Below are 13,954 nucleotides of genomic sequence, written 5' to 3' on the forward strand. Positions count from 1 at the left end.
ATGACCTATATGATGTTGGCTGTTGAATTGTACCGAGATTGTTAATCAATGATGTTATATGCTGAACCAAGTTGTATTTGATGAATATGCAGTGATGACTAGGGGATAAAGCTGAGATAAATATGTTAGTTGTATTAGAGGTGTATTGTTGAGCTGGAATCAATGGATAAATAAGTGAAATTTTATAGTATAGCGGAATTATAGACTGTTGGGATGAATGGTAGAAAATAATAATTGTATTGAATTGCTGTGATGTGTTACGTTGTGCTGTGCTGTGCTGTGCTGGGTTGTGCTGAGTGGTGTGATATTATAGCCGCTAAGTCGGTGCTGTTGTTAGCCACACAGGTGGTGCTGATTCTAACTGCTAAGGCAGTGCTGTTGTTGCCGCTTTGCGGTGCCGTTATAGCCACTTGAGTGGTGCTGTTGTTGCTGCTTAGCAGTGCTGATATTGCCGCATTGCGGTGCTCGTTGAGTGGTATAAGTTGTACAAGTGTGCTGATAACTGTATCTGTTGTTATTTGTATTGATACATATATATTTGTATGTTGAATTTTAATTACACTAGCTTACCCTTTTGTTGTCTCCATGATGTTGGACTGCAATGATCATACTATGTATGGGAGCAGAGCAGGGATAGGTGGGCATCTGATGATGAGTCTTCGGCGAACCAGTAGAGCTGATCGCTTTTATGATTTTTGCTGTGTAGCTACTTGGGATAGTAGCATTTGATTGTACTTTCTTTTGTACACTCTAACTCTAGTTAGATTGGAACTCTGTATATATTTATATTCTAGAACCTATAATTATATACTCGTTCTATTCTGTCTAGTGTTTCCGGTGTGCGGTGGTTGGAAGTGTAGTGGCCAGCCGGGTCGTTACAAAAGACTCTTAAGTGGTGTCACTTAAAGGACGAAGATAAACCACTTCAAATCTCATCACACTTTTAAAAAAAGGATAAGAGAATTGGAAGTAAATTAAAGAGAGATTTAAGATTTTAAGAGAAAGAAATTTAGGGAGAAATGTTGGCCAAGTCCAATAATACTCAAAACCTAAGTACAAATGGTTACAAACACCTATATATATAGCTTAGGTTGCTTAGAGAAGAAACTAGACATCTAGGAGACAAGTATACACTTAGATCTAGATCCACCAATCACAAACAAGTTCTAGGGGACATGTTGAGTCATGTAAGAGACATCTAGATCTAGAAGAGCCAACGAGCAAGTGCCAAGTGTCCTCTGTAGGTGGTTGGAGAAGTGGTTCCAAGGTGAGAAGTAGCCAAAATGGGCAGCCAAGGTGGCCTTTGGCTTGTCTTGACCGAACTAAAAACTAAGGGAATAGTTTACTTTTGTTAACCAAATGAAGGTTAAACCAAGTCAAATCAATTCCTTGGGCCAAGAGAAGAAAAACAAGACAAATATCACTTTTGAATATTTCCACACCTTTACTACTTCCATATCATCTAAAATGACTATTGACACACTACTAGAATGACTATTTCCACTACAACTACTAAAACTCAAGAAAACTAAAAATTGTGACCATGAATACAAGGTCAAAAGGAATACATTTCATGAGAAACATGCCTCTAAATCCTAAAGTCATGACCTATAAACAAGAAAACATACACTCCTAAATACAAGGGTAAAAACAATCTATACATTTAACTACTACATACAAAGGAATGAAAAATAAACTATACAAAGTATATATGATAGAAGACTAGGAAACAAGGAAGAAAATACATACTTCATGCTTATGATAAGCACAGGTCTAAGAAAAATCCTCTCTAGTAGCTTCTTTTAGCCTTACTATGTAATGCATATCCTAAAAAGATTGTTTCATCAACTTTTGAGTCAATTTACCAAGTTGTTTTTTACAATTATGTAGCAAAACACACTTACATCCAAACACTTTGAAGTAAGATATATTAGGCTTTCTTCCTTTATAGGGTTCATATGGAGTCTTTCTTAAAATAAGTCTTATTAACACTTTATTCAAAACATGACATGCAATGTTTATGGCTTTAACCCAAAAATATTTTGACAATTTATTTTCATTTAATATTGTTTTAGCCAACTCTTCTAATGATCTATTTTTTCTCTCTCAACTACCCTATTTTATTAGGAGGTTCTTAGAGCTAAAAAAAATTGATTAATGAAAAGCTTTTCATAAAAGATTTGAAACAAGTCATTTTGAAATTCTCTTCTATGAGCACTTCTTATGGATGCAACCTTAATGTTTTTCTCATTTTGAACAACTTATAAGTTTCTTAAAATCACTAAATGCATCACTATGAGGCTAAAAGTACAACCCATATAAATCTAGAGTAATTATCAACCATTACTAGACTATAATAGTTAACACTTATGCTCATGATTCTAAAAGGTTCAAATAAATCTATGTGAATTAGTTGTAAAGACTTTTTGTCCTTATAGAACTTTAGTTTAGGAAGTCTTATTACTAATTCCTCTCTTATAAGTTTGTTTAAATGATCCATGTGTATGTGTGTAGCCCTCCTATGCCATAACCATGCATTTTCTTCCTTAGATAGTAAACACTTTGTGTGTGTGTAGATGCAAATTCCAAATCAAACATATAAATGTTTTCTATTTTTCTACCTATGAATTTTATTTAATTTGTATATCACTTATCAAACAACAATCATTGTCAAAAACAATTTTAAAACCTTTATCACACAACTAGCTTATACTTAATGAGTTATGTTTAAGTCCTTCAACAAGCAAAACATTTTCATGACCTGAATCAATTATGCTCATATTTATTGGTTTGGTTTGGATCATCAATTTTATCAAATTGTCCAAATCAATAAAAATTAAGAATGACAATAGGTAGGATTTATGTAGAGTCATATAATATTTGTCTCTGTACCCATATTTAAAAACAATACACATACCTGATCTTATACCCTATAAAGGTAGAAACTTTGATCTCATCCTTGTACCCGCTATCCTTACTTTACTTATATGTGAAGTTAATAATAATAGGGGAAAAAAGCATTCTACCCCTAAACTCTACTTATTTTATAAATAAATATTACAAACTTAATTAAACTACTATGAAAGATGAAATATCAATCACTTATTTATTTGCCTAAACTTATTTATTATTGCGATTCTGTGAAAGACATCCTAAAAGCTAATTAAACGATGCTAGGGAATAGGGTTCATTTTAAAATGAGATGAACCCAAACTAATCCAAACACTTTAATAAAAACTTTTAGATTATTTAGTATTAACCAAATCCAACCTACACTTCAAATATCAAAATTTGTTGTCATATTTTAAGAAAAAAAATTAATTTAAAAAAAGTCAAATACAAACGTAATTATTTGAAAAAATAATATATAAAATTACATACAGTACAATTACTAGAAAGTCACTAAAATATCATTTGAAAAGGATAAGGAATTTTATTTTCTAATTATAACATAATTTTTCGTATCCAATACCCTAACACAACCAACTTATTATCAACCAAATTGATTTGGTTAAAATTTGATATAAAAATTACCCAAAATCAACCAAGCTCACTATTTTAATTGGTTGAATAATGAATCGGATATAACCCACTTCAAAATGATCACGAACGATCATAAAATTAGATGACCGTTCATTTAACACAAAGGACGGTTTTTTTTATTTAAAAAATTAATAAAGGATATTTTAGCAAAAACAAATGAACATAAAGTAACAAAATTTAAACAGAAAATTAAAAAGGAAAATATTATTTTGGTACTAAATGATTTTCGTACTATAGTGCAAATGCTTTCATATTAGTCAAATTTTATTTACATATTTTCTTCAGATTTAACTTAATATTCACATATTGGTCTTAATTTTAAATTCGTGCGTTTCGTGTTATTTGGTTTCGTACCAAATAGCATTGCCCAAAAAAATACTCTTACACAAAAACTCAATTGGCATAATTTTTAATCACATATTTTAATTAAAAACTACTTATATATCTAAAACAAAAGTTTAATCAAACAAAGATTAAACAAACATTACTGACTATCACTGTACTAGTGCACACTAAATCAATTAGTAGAGACAGAATTACTGTGTAACTGTACTAGAACTAGCACTAGTAGCCTCTCCACACACCGCATTATTTGTATTGCGTGAAGTTTTCTTTGCTCTGAAGAGCCCCCACAAGTAGTACATTTTCTGAAATCCTACACAACAAGTAACTCGAATATCTATTACACAATTTCATTTTACAAACAAATTTGTAATGTGCCATTGAAAAAGTAGTGTAAAATATAAATGCTACTTACTTCGGTATTGGATGGGGAGTAATGTAGAAGGAAAAACTAAAAGTTCTGCATTTTCAACCTCAGCTCTTATGGCAAGGTCGGAGGAAATCATGTCATCAACCAGACTGTGAAAGGCCCTCTCAACACTGTGAAAGCATGACATATTTATTAATGAATAAAAGAGAGAAGAATAAGATCATGCTAGTTTGTCTGAAAAATGACCTTTCATTATGGGGAAAGAAATAAAGAGCAATGCTCTCCTCATTTGGTCCATGTTCCATGAAAGACTTGGGCCACACTGCAGATCTTTGAAGCAAGTCCGGGCAAAACACGTCAGGGAAAAGTTTTGTCTCCTCCAGAACTTTGGAGCATGCTGTAGTGGACACATGGCACAGAAGCCCAATTACAGTTTCAAAACTTGGGTACAAGAGGCACAAACTTCCCCTGTTGGCCAGAAAATTCAACTTCAATAATGTTTCATCATAGCAGCTAGGAAATTCATCAAATTCTAATAAAGATAGAAAAACAAATTTCTTACCTCCAGACTGGATCAGCAACAGGCTGAACAGTAACAATCATAGACCCCTCCCTAGTATTAGCTTGATCTCTGGGAACTGGTTGACACTCTTTCTCAAACTTTTTTTCCATTTCACTGTTGTTACGGCATTGAGATAATCCATGAGGAGACAAACTGTTATTCTCAGATAATAGCACCTTTGTTTCAGCTGCAATATTCTGTGGCTTTTGCTTGTTGTTCTCTACTCTCTCTATGCAACTTTGTGGCTCTATTCTAGCTTGAGATGCCTCTTTTGCCGAATTTAGAGAGATATTTTTTTCAGATGAGAGAAGAGTACATTGATCATGAAAAGATGTGTCAACTATCATTGGCTCACAATCCTCACAAAACCAAGTAACATCATCTGTAAAAATCACAGGCCCATCTAAACAATACCTGAAAAGGAAGAGTAGGTCAAGGAATTTAAGAATGTGAAACTATAACTTCATAGTTCATACAACACAAAAGCATCTGGTTTAAATAATGCTGGACAAAAATTAAACAGCAAACCTAAAATCGCTATCCTTTAGACGCTGAAAAGGATGTTTATTGTATTAATACAACTGTAATGTGTATCAAATCACTAGAAAAATATTTGTGGTATTTACAGGGTGGTTTTCTTTTATTTACAGAATTGTATTAAATAAATTTTTATAATAAAAACTATAATCAACAAATCTATATCATATTTGCGATACATATTACCTTTATTTTTAGAATTCATATATATATTTCCCCCACATTCCATACTAATAGTATTTCAAAATAATGTCCATATAGCAATAAAAATATATGCATCTGCAGCTATGTATGACAATGAAAACCTGTTAAAATCATAATCCCCAAGCAATTTTATAAGTTTAAAATCATACCTTCCTTATATATGTTTAAAAAAATAAATAAAAACCATATAGGAATCCATGTGCATATGAAACATGTTCAGGGTACATATACCTAGTATAATGATGAAAGATTGCTACTAGTACATCCAAGCAAATAGACAAAAAGAGTAAATAAAAGTACCTGTGAAGTGCATAAACCTGACACTTGTTGCAAAAGACACGTGTTTCTGGAAAGCCTACATCACCACACTTGAGACAAACAGCTACCTGCTACATGCAGAGTTTTACTTCAGTGGTTCATAAAAGAAGATGTACAACTAAAAAATACACATATTCTTCCACACAAATACTGTAACAGACGTATACTGGTAAAAACTAGTAGGTTTTTGATTCGACTTTTTTTTTCAAAATGTTGATGTGTGTCATTAAACTAGTAATTGCATCAATGTTCTTGCTAGAGATCATTAAAAATAAAAAAGAAGATAGTTTTTATTATATTTATAAATTTTATTAAGCTGAGACACTGTTCAAAAAAGAAAAATAAAATAAAATATTATTCAGTCAACAATTGTTGGCAAGTAGAATTGTATATTTGTTCAATTAACAAACCTAAATTAATAAAAATGGATAAGTTAGGTAGGAATCATTCCTGTCACAATAACAGTAATACTGATAATTTAGTTCACAAACAAAACAATAAATTTATAAACAAATTTGTATACAAAATCTCTTGAGAAGCAACCAATATATTATTTGTCAATTTCACAGCAAATTAGCAAATGAGAAACACCTGAGACAGTTTTGTTATTCCAGACTGATTGGTGAGAATAGTCATCTCTTGTTCAACTTTAGAACATCCATCTTCAGTTTGAGTATTAGTACTGGAACCTGAAGGGGAATTGAACTCCACTATAACAGATGGCAACAGTTGATTGTTTTTTTCATCAGTACAATTTTGACTCTCGCAATCTGCTGTGTCTTTAGATAATTTGAGTTCTGTTTCAATATGTAAAACATGTTGAATTTGAGATTCAAAATTTGATCCCACTGCTGGTGATACTTCCACATGAGATTCCATAAGGCCTTGTGCTGGTCCTATTGCTATTGCTTTAGCATCAGAATTTGCATTAGTTCGGGTGTTAATATCTGAGCCTACTAGGACATGCAACTTCAATGAAATTGATTCTGCCTGATCATTTTTTTCCATAGCGAGATTCTGAATCTCATGATGTCCTTTGCTTTCTAATACCTGTGTTTTAAAAGGGGCATGTGGCTGATCAGTTATTTCTGTGGTAATATTTTGAATCTCATGTTGTTCTTTGCCTTCTGATAAATGTGTCTGTGAAGCTGAAACATGTTGAAACTGCGGCTCAAAACATGATCTAACAATAAGTGTTGGTGCCAATATCTGCGAAGTGGCAGGACCTGGCAGTGATGCCAATGTAGGTATTGAGTTTTGTACAGGAGATTCTACAGATTCTGATAGAGAATTGATATTTTGTTTTGATGATCCCATGGGTCTCCTTACCCCATCATTTGTCTTCATGTATTTACCTTTGTTTCCACCAATCTTATGCTTGAAATTATGATCATGTACACTACTGTTATTCCTGGTTGCAATAGTAGTTTCAAAACTCATGTAATTTAGTGAGCATTCTTTTTTCCCAGATTGAACTACTACATTCTTTTGAGTTTTTGGAATCTGTCCTTTTGAAATGTTCGACATCTGTAATTTCTCATGCCACTTCAACATTCTTTGATGTCTCTTTCCATTGTTATGCATTTTCATTGAATTAACAATGTAAACCGCACAAATCTTACAGTAGGTCACTTCTGGTGATCTTGTTGCTGTTGCTGCAGAATCAGACCTCACATCTTTGGGTGGATTAATAATATTAGAATCTGCAAGACCATGTGGCTGACCATTTGTTTTTATAAGCCTTGGCCGCGGTGGTAATGCAGATACCTGTAATGGAGTTTCTACATTGACATCGAATTTTGATGATTCCACAGGCCTTCTTAATCCATCATTTGTCTTAATGTATTTACGTGTTTTGGCCCCACCAATCTTATGCTTGAAACTATGACCCTGTGTGCCAGTGTTATCCCTGGGATTCTCTTTGCATCCTTCAACTGTAACTTCAGAAGTAACTCCTACATCTTTCTGCAGGTGATTTTTGTGCTTGACAATAGTGGCTTCAGAACTCACATAAGGTTGATCTACCAAATTCATTTGAGAATTTGGAATCAGTCCATTTGAAATTCTTTGTCCCTGTAATTCCTCACGTAGATTCAAGTTACTTTGATGTCTCTTTCCATTATTATGTTGTTCCACCACTTTGTAACTGCTCAACTTAACATCACAAATTTTACAATATGCCATTGGTTGTGGCTGGTGCAATGGTGCTGCAGCATGAATAGTTGGTCCAGAGGTTTGATGAGGTACATATGTACCACCACCATAGCAGTAATCCCAACCACGATGAGGAACTTGATGATGGTAGTTAAACTGGCTCTGACTGCACCCTCCAAATGATATATTGTTCCAATCACTTCTATTTTGATACCCCCCAGACTGCAAAAAAGAAAATTCAAATATGAAGCAGTGCATAAATGATATGGCTACAGCATTCAACTATGAGTTTGAGAATAAAGGAAGGGTTAGAGAAGAGATACAAAACCATTCTTAGGCCTCCATTGGTTTAGAAATCAACAAACTAGTCTCAATAGTTGCACTACCACCTGAAGGTGCTTGCAATCAGGGTCAACCCATTGGTATTTGAGTAATTCAACGACTCAAAGCCAGACTAAACAGCCAAACCATATTGAACTCTCAACCTAGTCCCGGTTTAGGAAAGCATTCAGGTTTAATAAAAAAACATTGAAATATTATCACTATCGACATAATTAGAATCCCAGTCCCAACATAAATACTGACATTTCCAAATTTATTAACCTGCATGTTCATTTATGTATGGAGATAAGTGTGAAAATGGCCATCTTTCATATAGAATATCAAGCGTTCCATTCATTTTCATAAATTTGTGGCTCCATAAATTCATAATATGAAACATGTAGCATAGAAAAAACCACTATTTCTCAGAGTAAGTTTCACATGCAATTCCACTTCACTATTACCATCAATACAGAAAACATTTTATCATCCCACATTATACATGTCTCTAGCCTCTCTTTCATACATTATGGACTGTGATAATTGATTCTTAAACTCAGCCCTATAGTCCATATGATTATACTCATCCCAAGTCACACCAAATATATCTTCTAACTGGACATCATACTCTCCAACTGTCCAATCAAAATACTCCTCCCTGATTAATCTGCCATGCATCTAACTAAAACCCTACACACGCCATTCGGATCATAGAGAGACAAATTCAAAAATGTTGTAAATAGAACAGTTGTTACCAGCCTAAAACTCTTAAAAAGTTCAATATACACACCCACGTACCATAATCCTCTCCATTTTAACAAAGAAAAGGTTGTGAAGGTTCACTTTTACAATGACAAGAACAATCACCACATGTGCAGACCTCCTTAGCCAATTCTTATTTTTTTTTTTTAAAATAATTCAAGTATCCAATCACCAATGTTTATTTCATATTCTCCAAAAACATGTGCAACACTGCCACTGTTGCGCCTACCCAGATCAATTTTGTCAATATCTATTGACACTCACAAATTACACATAACAGATTACAGAGTACAATGCTACTTCTACACACACATCAAATCAATTTCCATACTTCCCGAATAACAACAGAATTAAAAATTTAAAATAAATAAATTAATATCACAAAAAGCCCAAAAAAATACTATCACATTCCTTACTACTTGAGAATTTGGGCAATATTTAATGACGATTCATACCCTTACTGCAAACAAAAAGATACCCACGAGAACTCATTTTTCTTATATTCACTTCATTTTTTTATAAAAGAAATTATCACATCATTTTATCAGCACTATCCCTTTCAATATTTTCATTCAATCCCTCTCTCCTATCCAATCATTCACCCTAAAAATTCGAATGATTCTAAGCAAATAAAAAGGGAAAAAGATCGAAAGATTTCTCGCATTACAGAGCAAACACCCAAAAAATAATTTCGCAAACACCCACAAATTATTTGGGCGTGAAATTCCAATTTACACATTCACAAAAGACAAAACCGCGACGTCCATAGAATAAAGCAGCGTCAAAAAAAAAAAAGGAGAAAAAAAAAAACTTAATAAAAAATTAAAAAAAAATACAAAAAGAAAAAGAAACTAACCATGGTATCAGTTTGACGAGTGCAACGTTAAGGACGCTGAAAATTTTGGAGAAAGAACGGAATAAGAGACAGTAACAGTGATTATCAAATTAGTGCTGAATTGGCTTTGAAGGCGAAAAAATTCTAGAGAATAAACTGAGTGTTTACTGAGGAGTGGTTTACTTTACGGCAAAGAGAAGAGGATAGCATAAAACAAAGAAATTTATAGGATTAACGGAAAAGGAAAAGGAAAAACAAAAATAAAAATCTTATATGTGTTTCTTATTTAAATTTTTACAATTTAAAATTACCATATTTTGTTGATATATTTTTCTTATATTATAAATAAGTAAAAATAAATATGAAAAACAAAAAAGCTTATTTCCGGATACCAAAGATATTTCGTTGCCATTTTAGAGATTATAAAGATAAATTATAAGCATGTTTTTATTAGTTTATCAGAAATGCAATTATATGTTCGGGAAAAGGAATTTCAAGTGTGTGGTTTAGCAGTAGGAGTTGATCTACGCCTTAAGCAAAGTCAGGGGTTCGAATCGTACCTTGTGTATATAGTCGTGTTAAATCTTGGGATCAGTTATTCTACCTTTTGTATCTATCGGTCTTGAATACTCCAGGAACCAACAAAAAAAATATTCTAAAAAAAGTTTTATAAGTATTTTAATTAATTATTTTTAAATAGTTTTCAACTTCTTGTTATATTATCATCTCTTCTTCGCTATGATTTATTTCATATTTGAACAAATTATATTTCTCAAATTTTATTGTCGTTCTATAATATTAAATTATTTATAAAGTATTTGACATAGTTTTTGTTATATCCTTAACTAAATATTGAAAAAATAGGGAAAATATATATATATATATAAAAGAGAATATGATTAATATAAAAGGTAAAAGTTATATTTTGTATTATCTTTTTATGAATGTAAAACGTGAATTATAGTTATCATTTTACATTAATATATATATATATATGTATAGATAGTTATAAATGAAAATAACTATATCGAATGGAGATTTTAAGAACTTTATTTATTTAATTATTTAATAAGAATATTTTTAGTACTTCTTTTTTAATGAAAAAGTTTCCAAAGATATTTTTAATCTTTTATCTATATAATTTGTGTATTATTTTTAAATTGTATTTCAATGTTTAGAAAATAAAAATTATTAATAATTAAAAATAATTATATGTCATAGTATAAATTATTATCATAAATTTAAAATATAATTTACATGTTAAAAAATATTTATTTATATAAATTTTAAATATGATATATATAATTTATTATAAATATTTTGTTAGTATTTATAAAAGAAATTAAACATAAAAAATAAATTGAGTAAAATACAAAAAAAAAATGTACTAGTGAGAAGAATGTATATAGTTATATGAGGGAGTAGAAATGGGGATAGGTGAAACATTAAATAATAGACATATAATCTGACCTCTTTAAAATTTAATCTGATCTAACTTATTTAATAAAAATGTCAAATTTAAACTTAAAAAAAATTATTTATACAAAAAAGTTAGGATTAATAGGTCACTTTATTTATTTATATAATATAACAAAAAAATTAATTAATATATATTATTAAAATATAAATAAACAAATAAATTCACAAAATAAAAATAAATTATTAATATTTAAAATATTTTTTATACATTTCTTTCATTATAGATTTATAATTGTGTATGAATGTATATCAATATACATGATTACATATGAATTGTCCCTTCAATAAAAAAAAATAATTCAAATTTTCTTCTATATTTTTTAAAATTAAATTTTAATAATATTGAGTAAATTATATTTTAAATATAATTTATTAATTTTTAAAAATTAAATTTATTGATCTAATTCACATTAATAACTTAAATAGACATTTTAAATAAGTTAATAGATTAAATATGACTTTAAAAAGATTAGATCATGCCTATAAAAAGTCTATGATAGATTATAAATCAAATTTAAACTTTAATTTTATAAAATAGATACAACCTATATACTTTAAATTTAGCAAAATTTGACCTATTTCTATCTCTACCAGAGAGTGAGAAATGTAAATTTAAACAGTACAATCTTATATAAATAATTATTAATAAAAGTTACTTAATTTTAATATAACAAGAGATATGCATGGATTTGATGTTTGTGGATGCATGGAGAGAAGAATTTTATGAATTTTTTACGATTACTTTAGGAAATTATGTATTGATAGATGTGACAACCTTGTATATGAAATATTTAGAGGTTGCTCGGATTCCAATTCGCACGTACAACTTCTTGGGATATCTATAATCAGATATATTCTCTTATTAGAATATATAATTTAATTAATCGATTAAATTGAATTATAATATATGATTTTTTTATATTGTTGTATAATTATTATAATTAAATATATTTGTGTATTTTGTGAATTAAAAAAATTATTAAATATTTAGGTAAAAAAATATATAGTGTAGTCATGTGACATTTATCTATGAAATAAGAAAAATACATTTGGTAGATTGTTGCATGTGATATTTTTGTTTATTAGAACAATCTCAAGCTTTAATTGAAAAAAAAATATATAGAGAGAATTTAAATAATAATAATAATAAAAAGTTGTGAGATTTTAATGGAAGAAATTTTTATCAATAAAAATAAAGTTAAAAATTCACATTAAAAAAATCCATTCCAGATTTGTGTAAATGGACAATATATAGATATTATTAAGAAATATATATTCTTTGATTCTTTTAGAAAGATGTAAGAAACAATTAAGTTGGTACGGGTAGAATTGAATTAATCCTTCTTAAATAAAATATTAAATTTAAATGTTGTAATGACCTTTTATAGTCACTATACCCGGTGAAATCACTAATACTAGTAACTGAAGTTAAGTTACTAAAATGTACAAGATTAATAAAAGAAATTATACTATACATATAAGTATCATGAGTATATAAGAAGAAATCAAACAAATATAAACATGATATATATATATAGTCATCCCAAAATAATCCTACATCTTAGTGCTGGTCAAGCACACCTATACATGGTACATCAGTAGTATTGCCATCAAAAAAATCACAATCTCTATTCGCATCAGCTCTTCAAGCCTAGCCCTGATCTGTTCTCATACAACGTATGATCATCGCAGTCCAACCACCATGGAAACAAAAAGGATAAGCTAGAGTTTAAAAATATATCTACATGTAGAAATAAGTCTATCATATACAACAACACACAGATATCTTGTATGAGACTAATCACATCACAACCAAACATGTATCTCACCCAATCATGTCCCAAAAGACATCAAATGCACATGAACACATCTCAACATACATCATATGCAAATATATTGACTAATGCGTCGTCACGCATTCACCTACGGAGATTTCCTAACAACATGAGTAGTCTAAGTGATTTCCACCCTACCGAACCAACCTAATCGTTTTCACGCCCAAAGCGTCGGCTCGATCACAACAAAATGGGATACCAATCCCTCCTCTGATTTCTCGAGTCTCATCACTTACACTAGGAAAGTTCGGTTCCACCGTTAGGTATACCATAGCTGGGTACAGGCTTACCACGACCTTGACATGCATTACCAAGTCACTTATGGAGTTCGTCCACCGAAGGAACCACGCAACCTTTCCAAGTACTTGGTTAAGGGTTGTAGCCCTCAACCTCCTACCTTACTCAACCACTAACTAAGGATTTGGAGGAGACTCAACACACCTCAAAACCTACTCCAAGAGACACACCTACTCAAGGAGGATTTTCCAAATAGTGGCCTACCTGAGCACCACTCCAAGATACCCTATGCGGGATCTTTAATTTTCAAAATAGTTTTCTCTCCTCAAATCCTACGTTAGCTATCATGCTATAATGGCACAATGCATTCTTAGCATCCATACCTTATCAAACATCTACTATATACATTACATCCAGTCAATGCATATAAAGATCAACAACATCAATCATGTACA

The 13,954-nt window shown here is 30.7% G+C and overlaps 1 protein-coding gene across 4 annotated transcripts; it reads right to left on the reverse strand.

The window, feature by feature from the left end:
• Window positions 1–3,940: 3,940 nt before the first annotated feature.
• LOC109791037 (uncharacterized) lies at window positions 3,941–10,160 on the reverse strand. Of its 4 annotated transcripts, XM_083076164.1 has the most exons (8): window positions 9,970–10,160; window positions 8,359–8,515; window positions 6,468–8,252; window positions 5,859–5,947; window positions 4,818–5,231; window positions 4,502–4,723; window positions 4,301–4,425; window positions 3,941–4,222 (listed from the first exon to the last, which is right to left on the reverse strand). In XM_083076164.1, exons 2-8 carry the CDS (start codon window positions 8,359–8,361, stop codon window positions 4,080–4,082), a joined length of 2,781 nt encoding a protein of 926 aa, XP_082932290.1. In that variant the 5' UTR covers window positions 8,362–8,515; window positions 9,970–10,160; the 3' UTR covers window positions 3,941–4,079. The 4 variants fall into 4 exon arrangements, with proteins under 4 accessions (XP_082932290.1, XP_082932287.1, XP_082932292.1 ...); XM_083076161.1 differs by lacking the exon at window positions 8,359–8,515; XM_083076166.1 differs by lacking the exon at window positions 8,359–8,515 and having other exon boundaries at window positions 5,859–5,944; window positions 9,970–10,159.
• Between the last annotated feature and the right edge of the window lie 3,794 nt (window positions 10,161–13,954).

The sequence above is a fragment of the Cajanus cajan genome, chromosome 1, assembly GCF_000230855.2.
Source record: "Cajanus cajan strain Asha chromosome 1, NIPB_CcT2T_4, whole genome shotgun sequence".
NCBI lineage: Eukaryota > Viridiplantae > Streptophyta > Magnoliopsida > Fabales > Fabaceae > Cajanus > Cajanus cajan.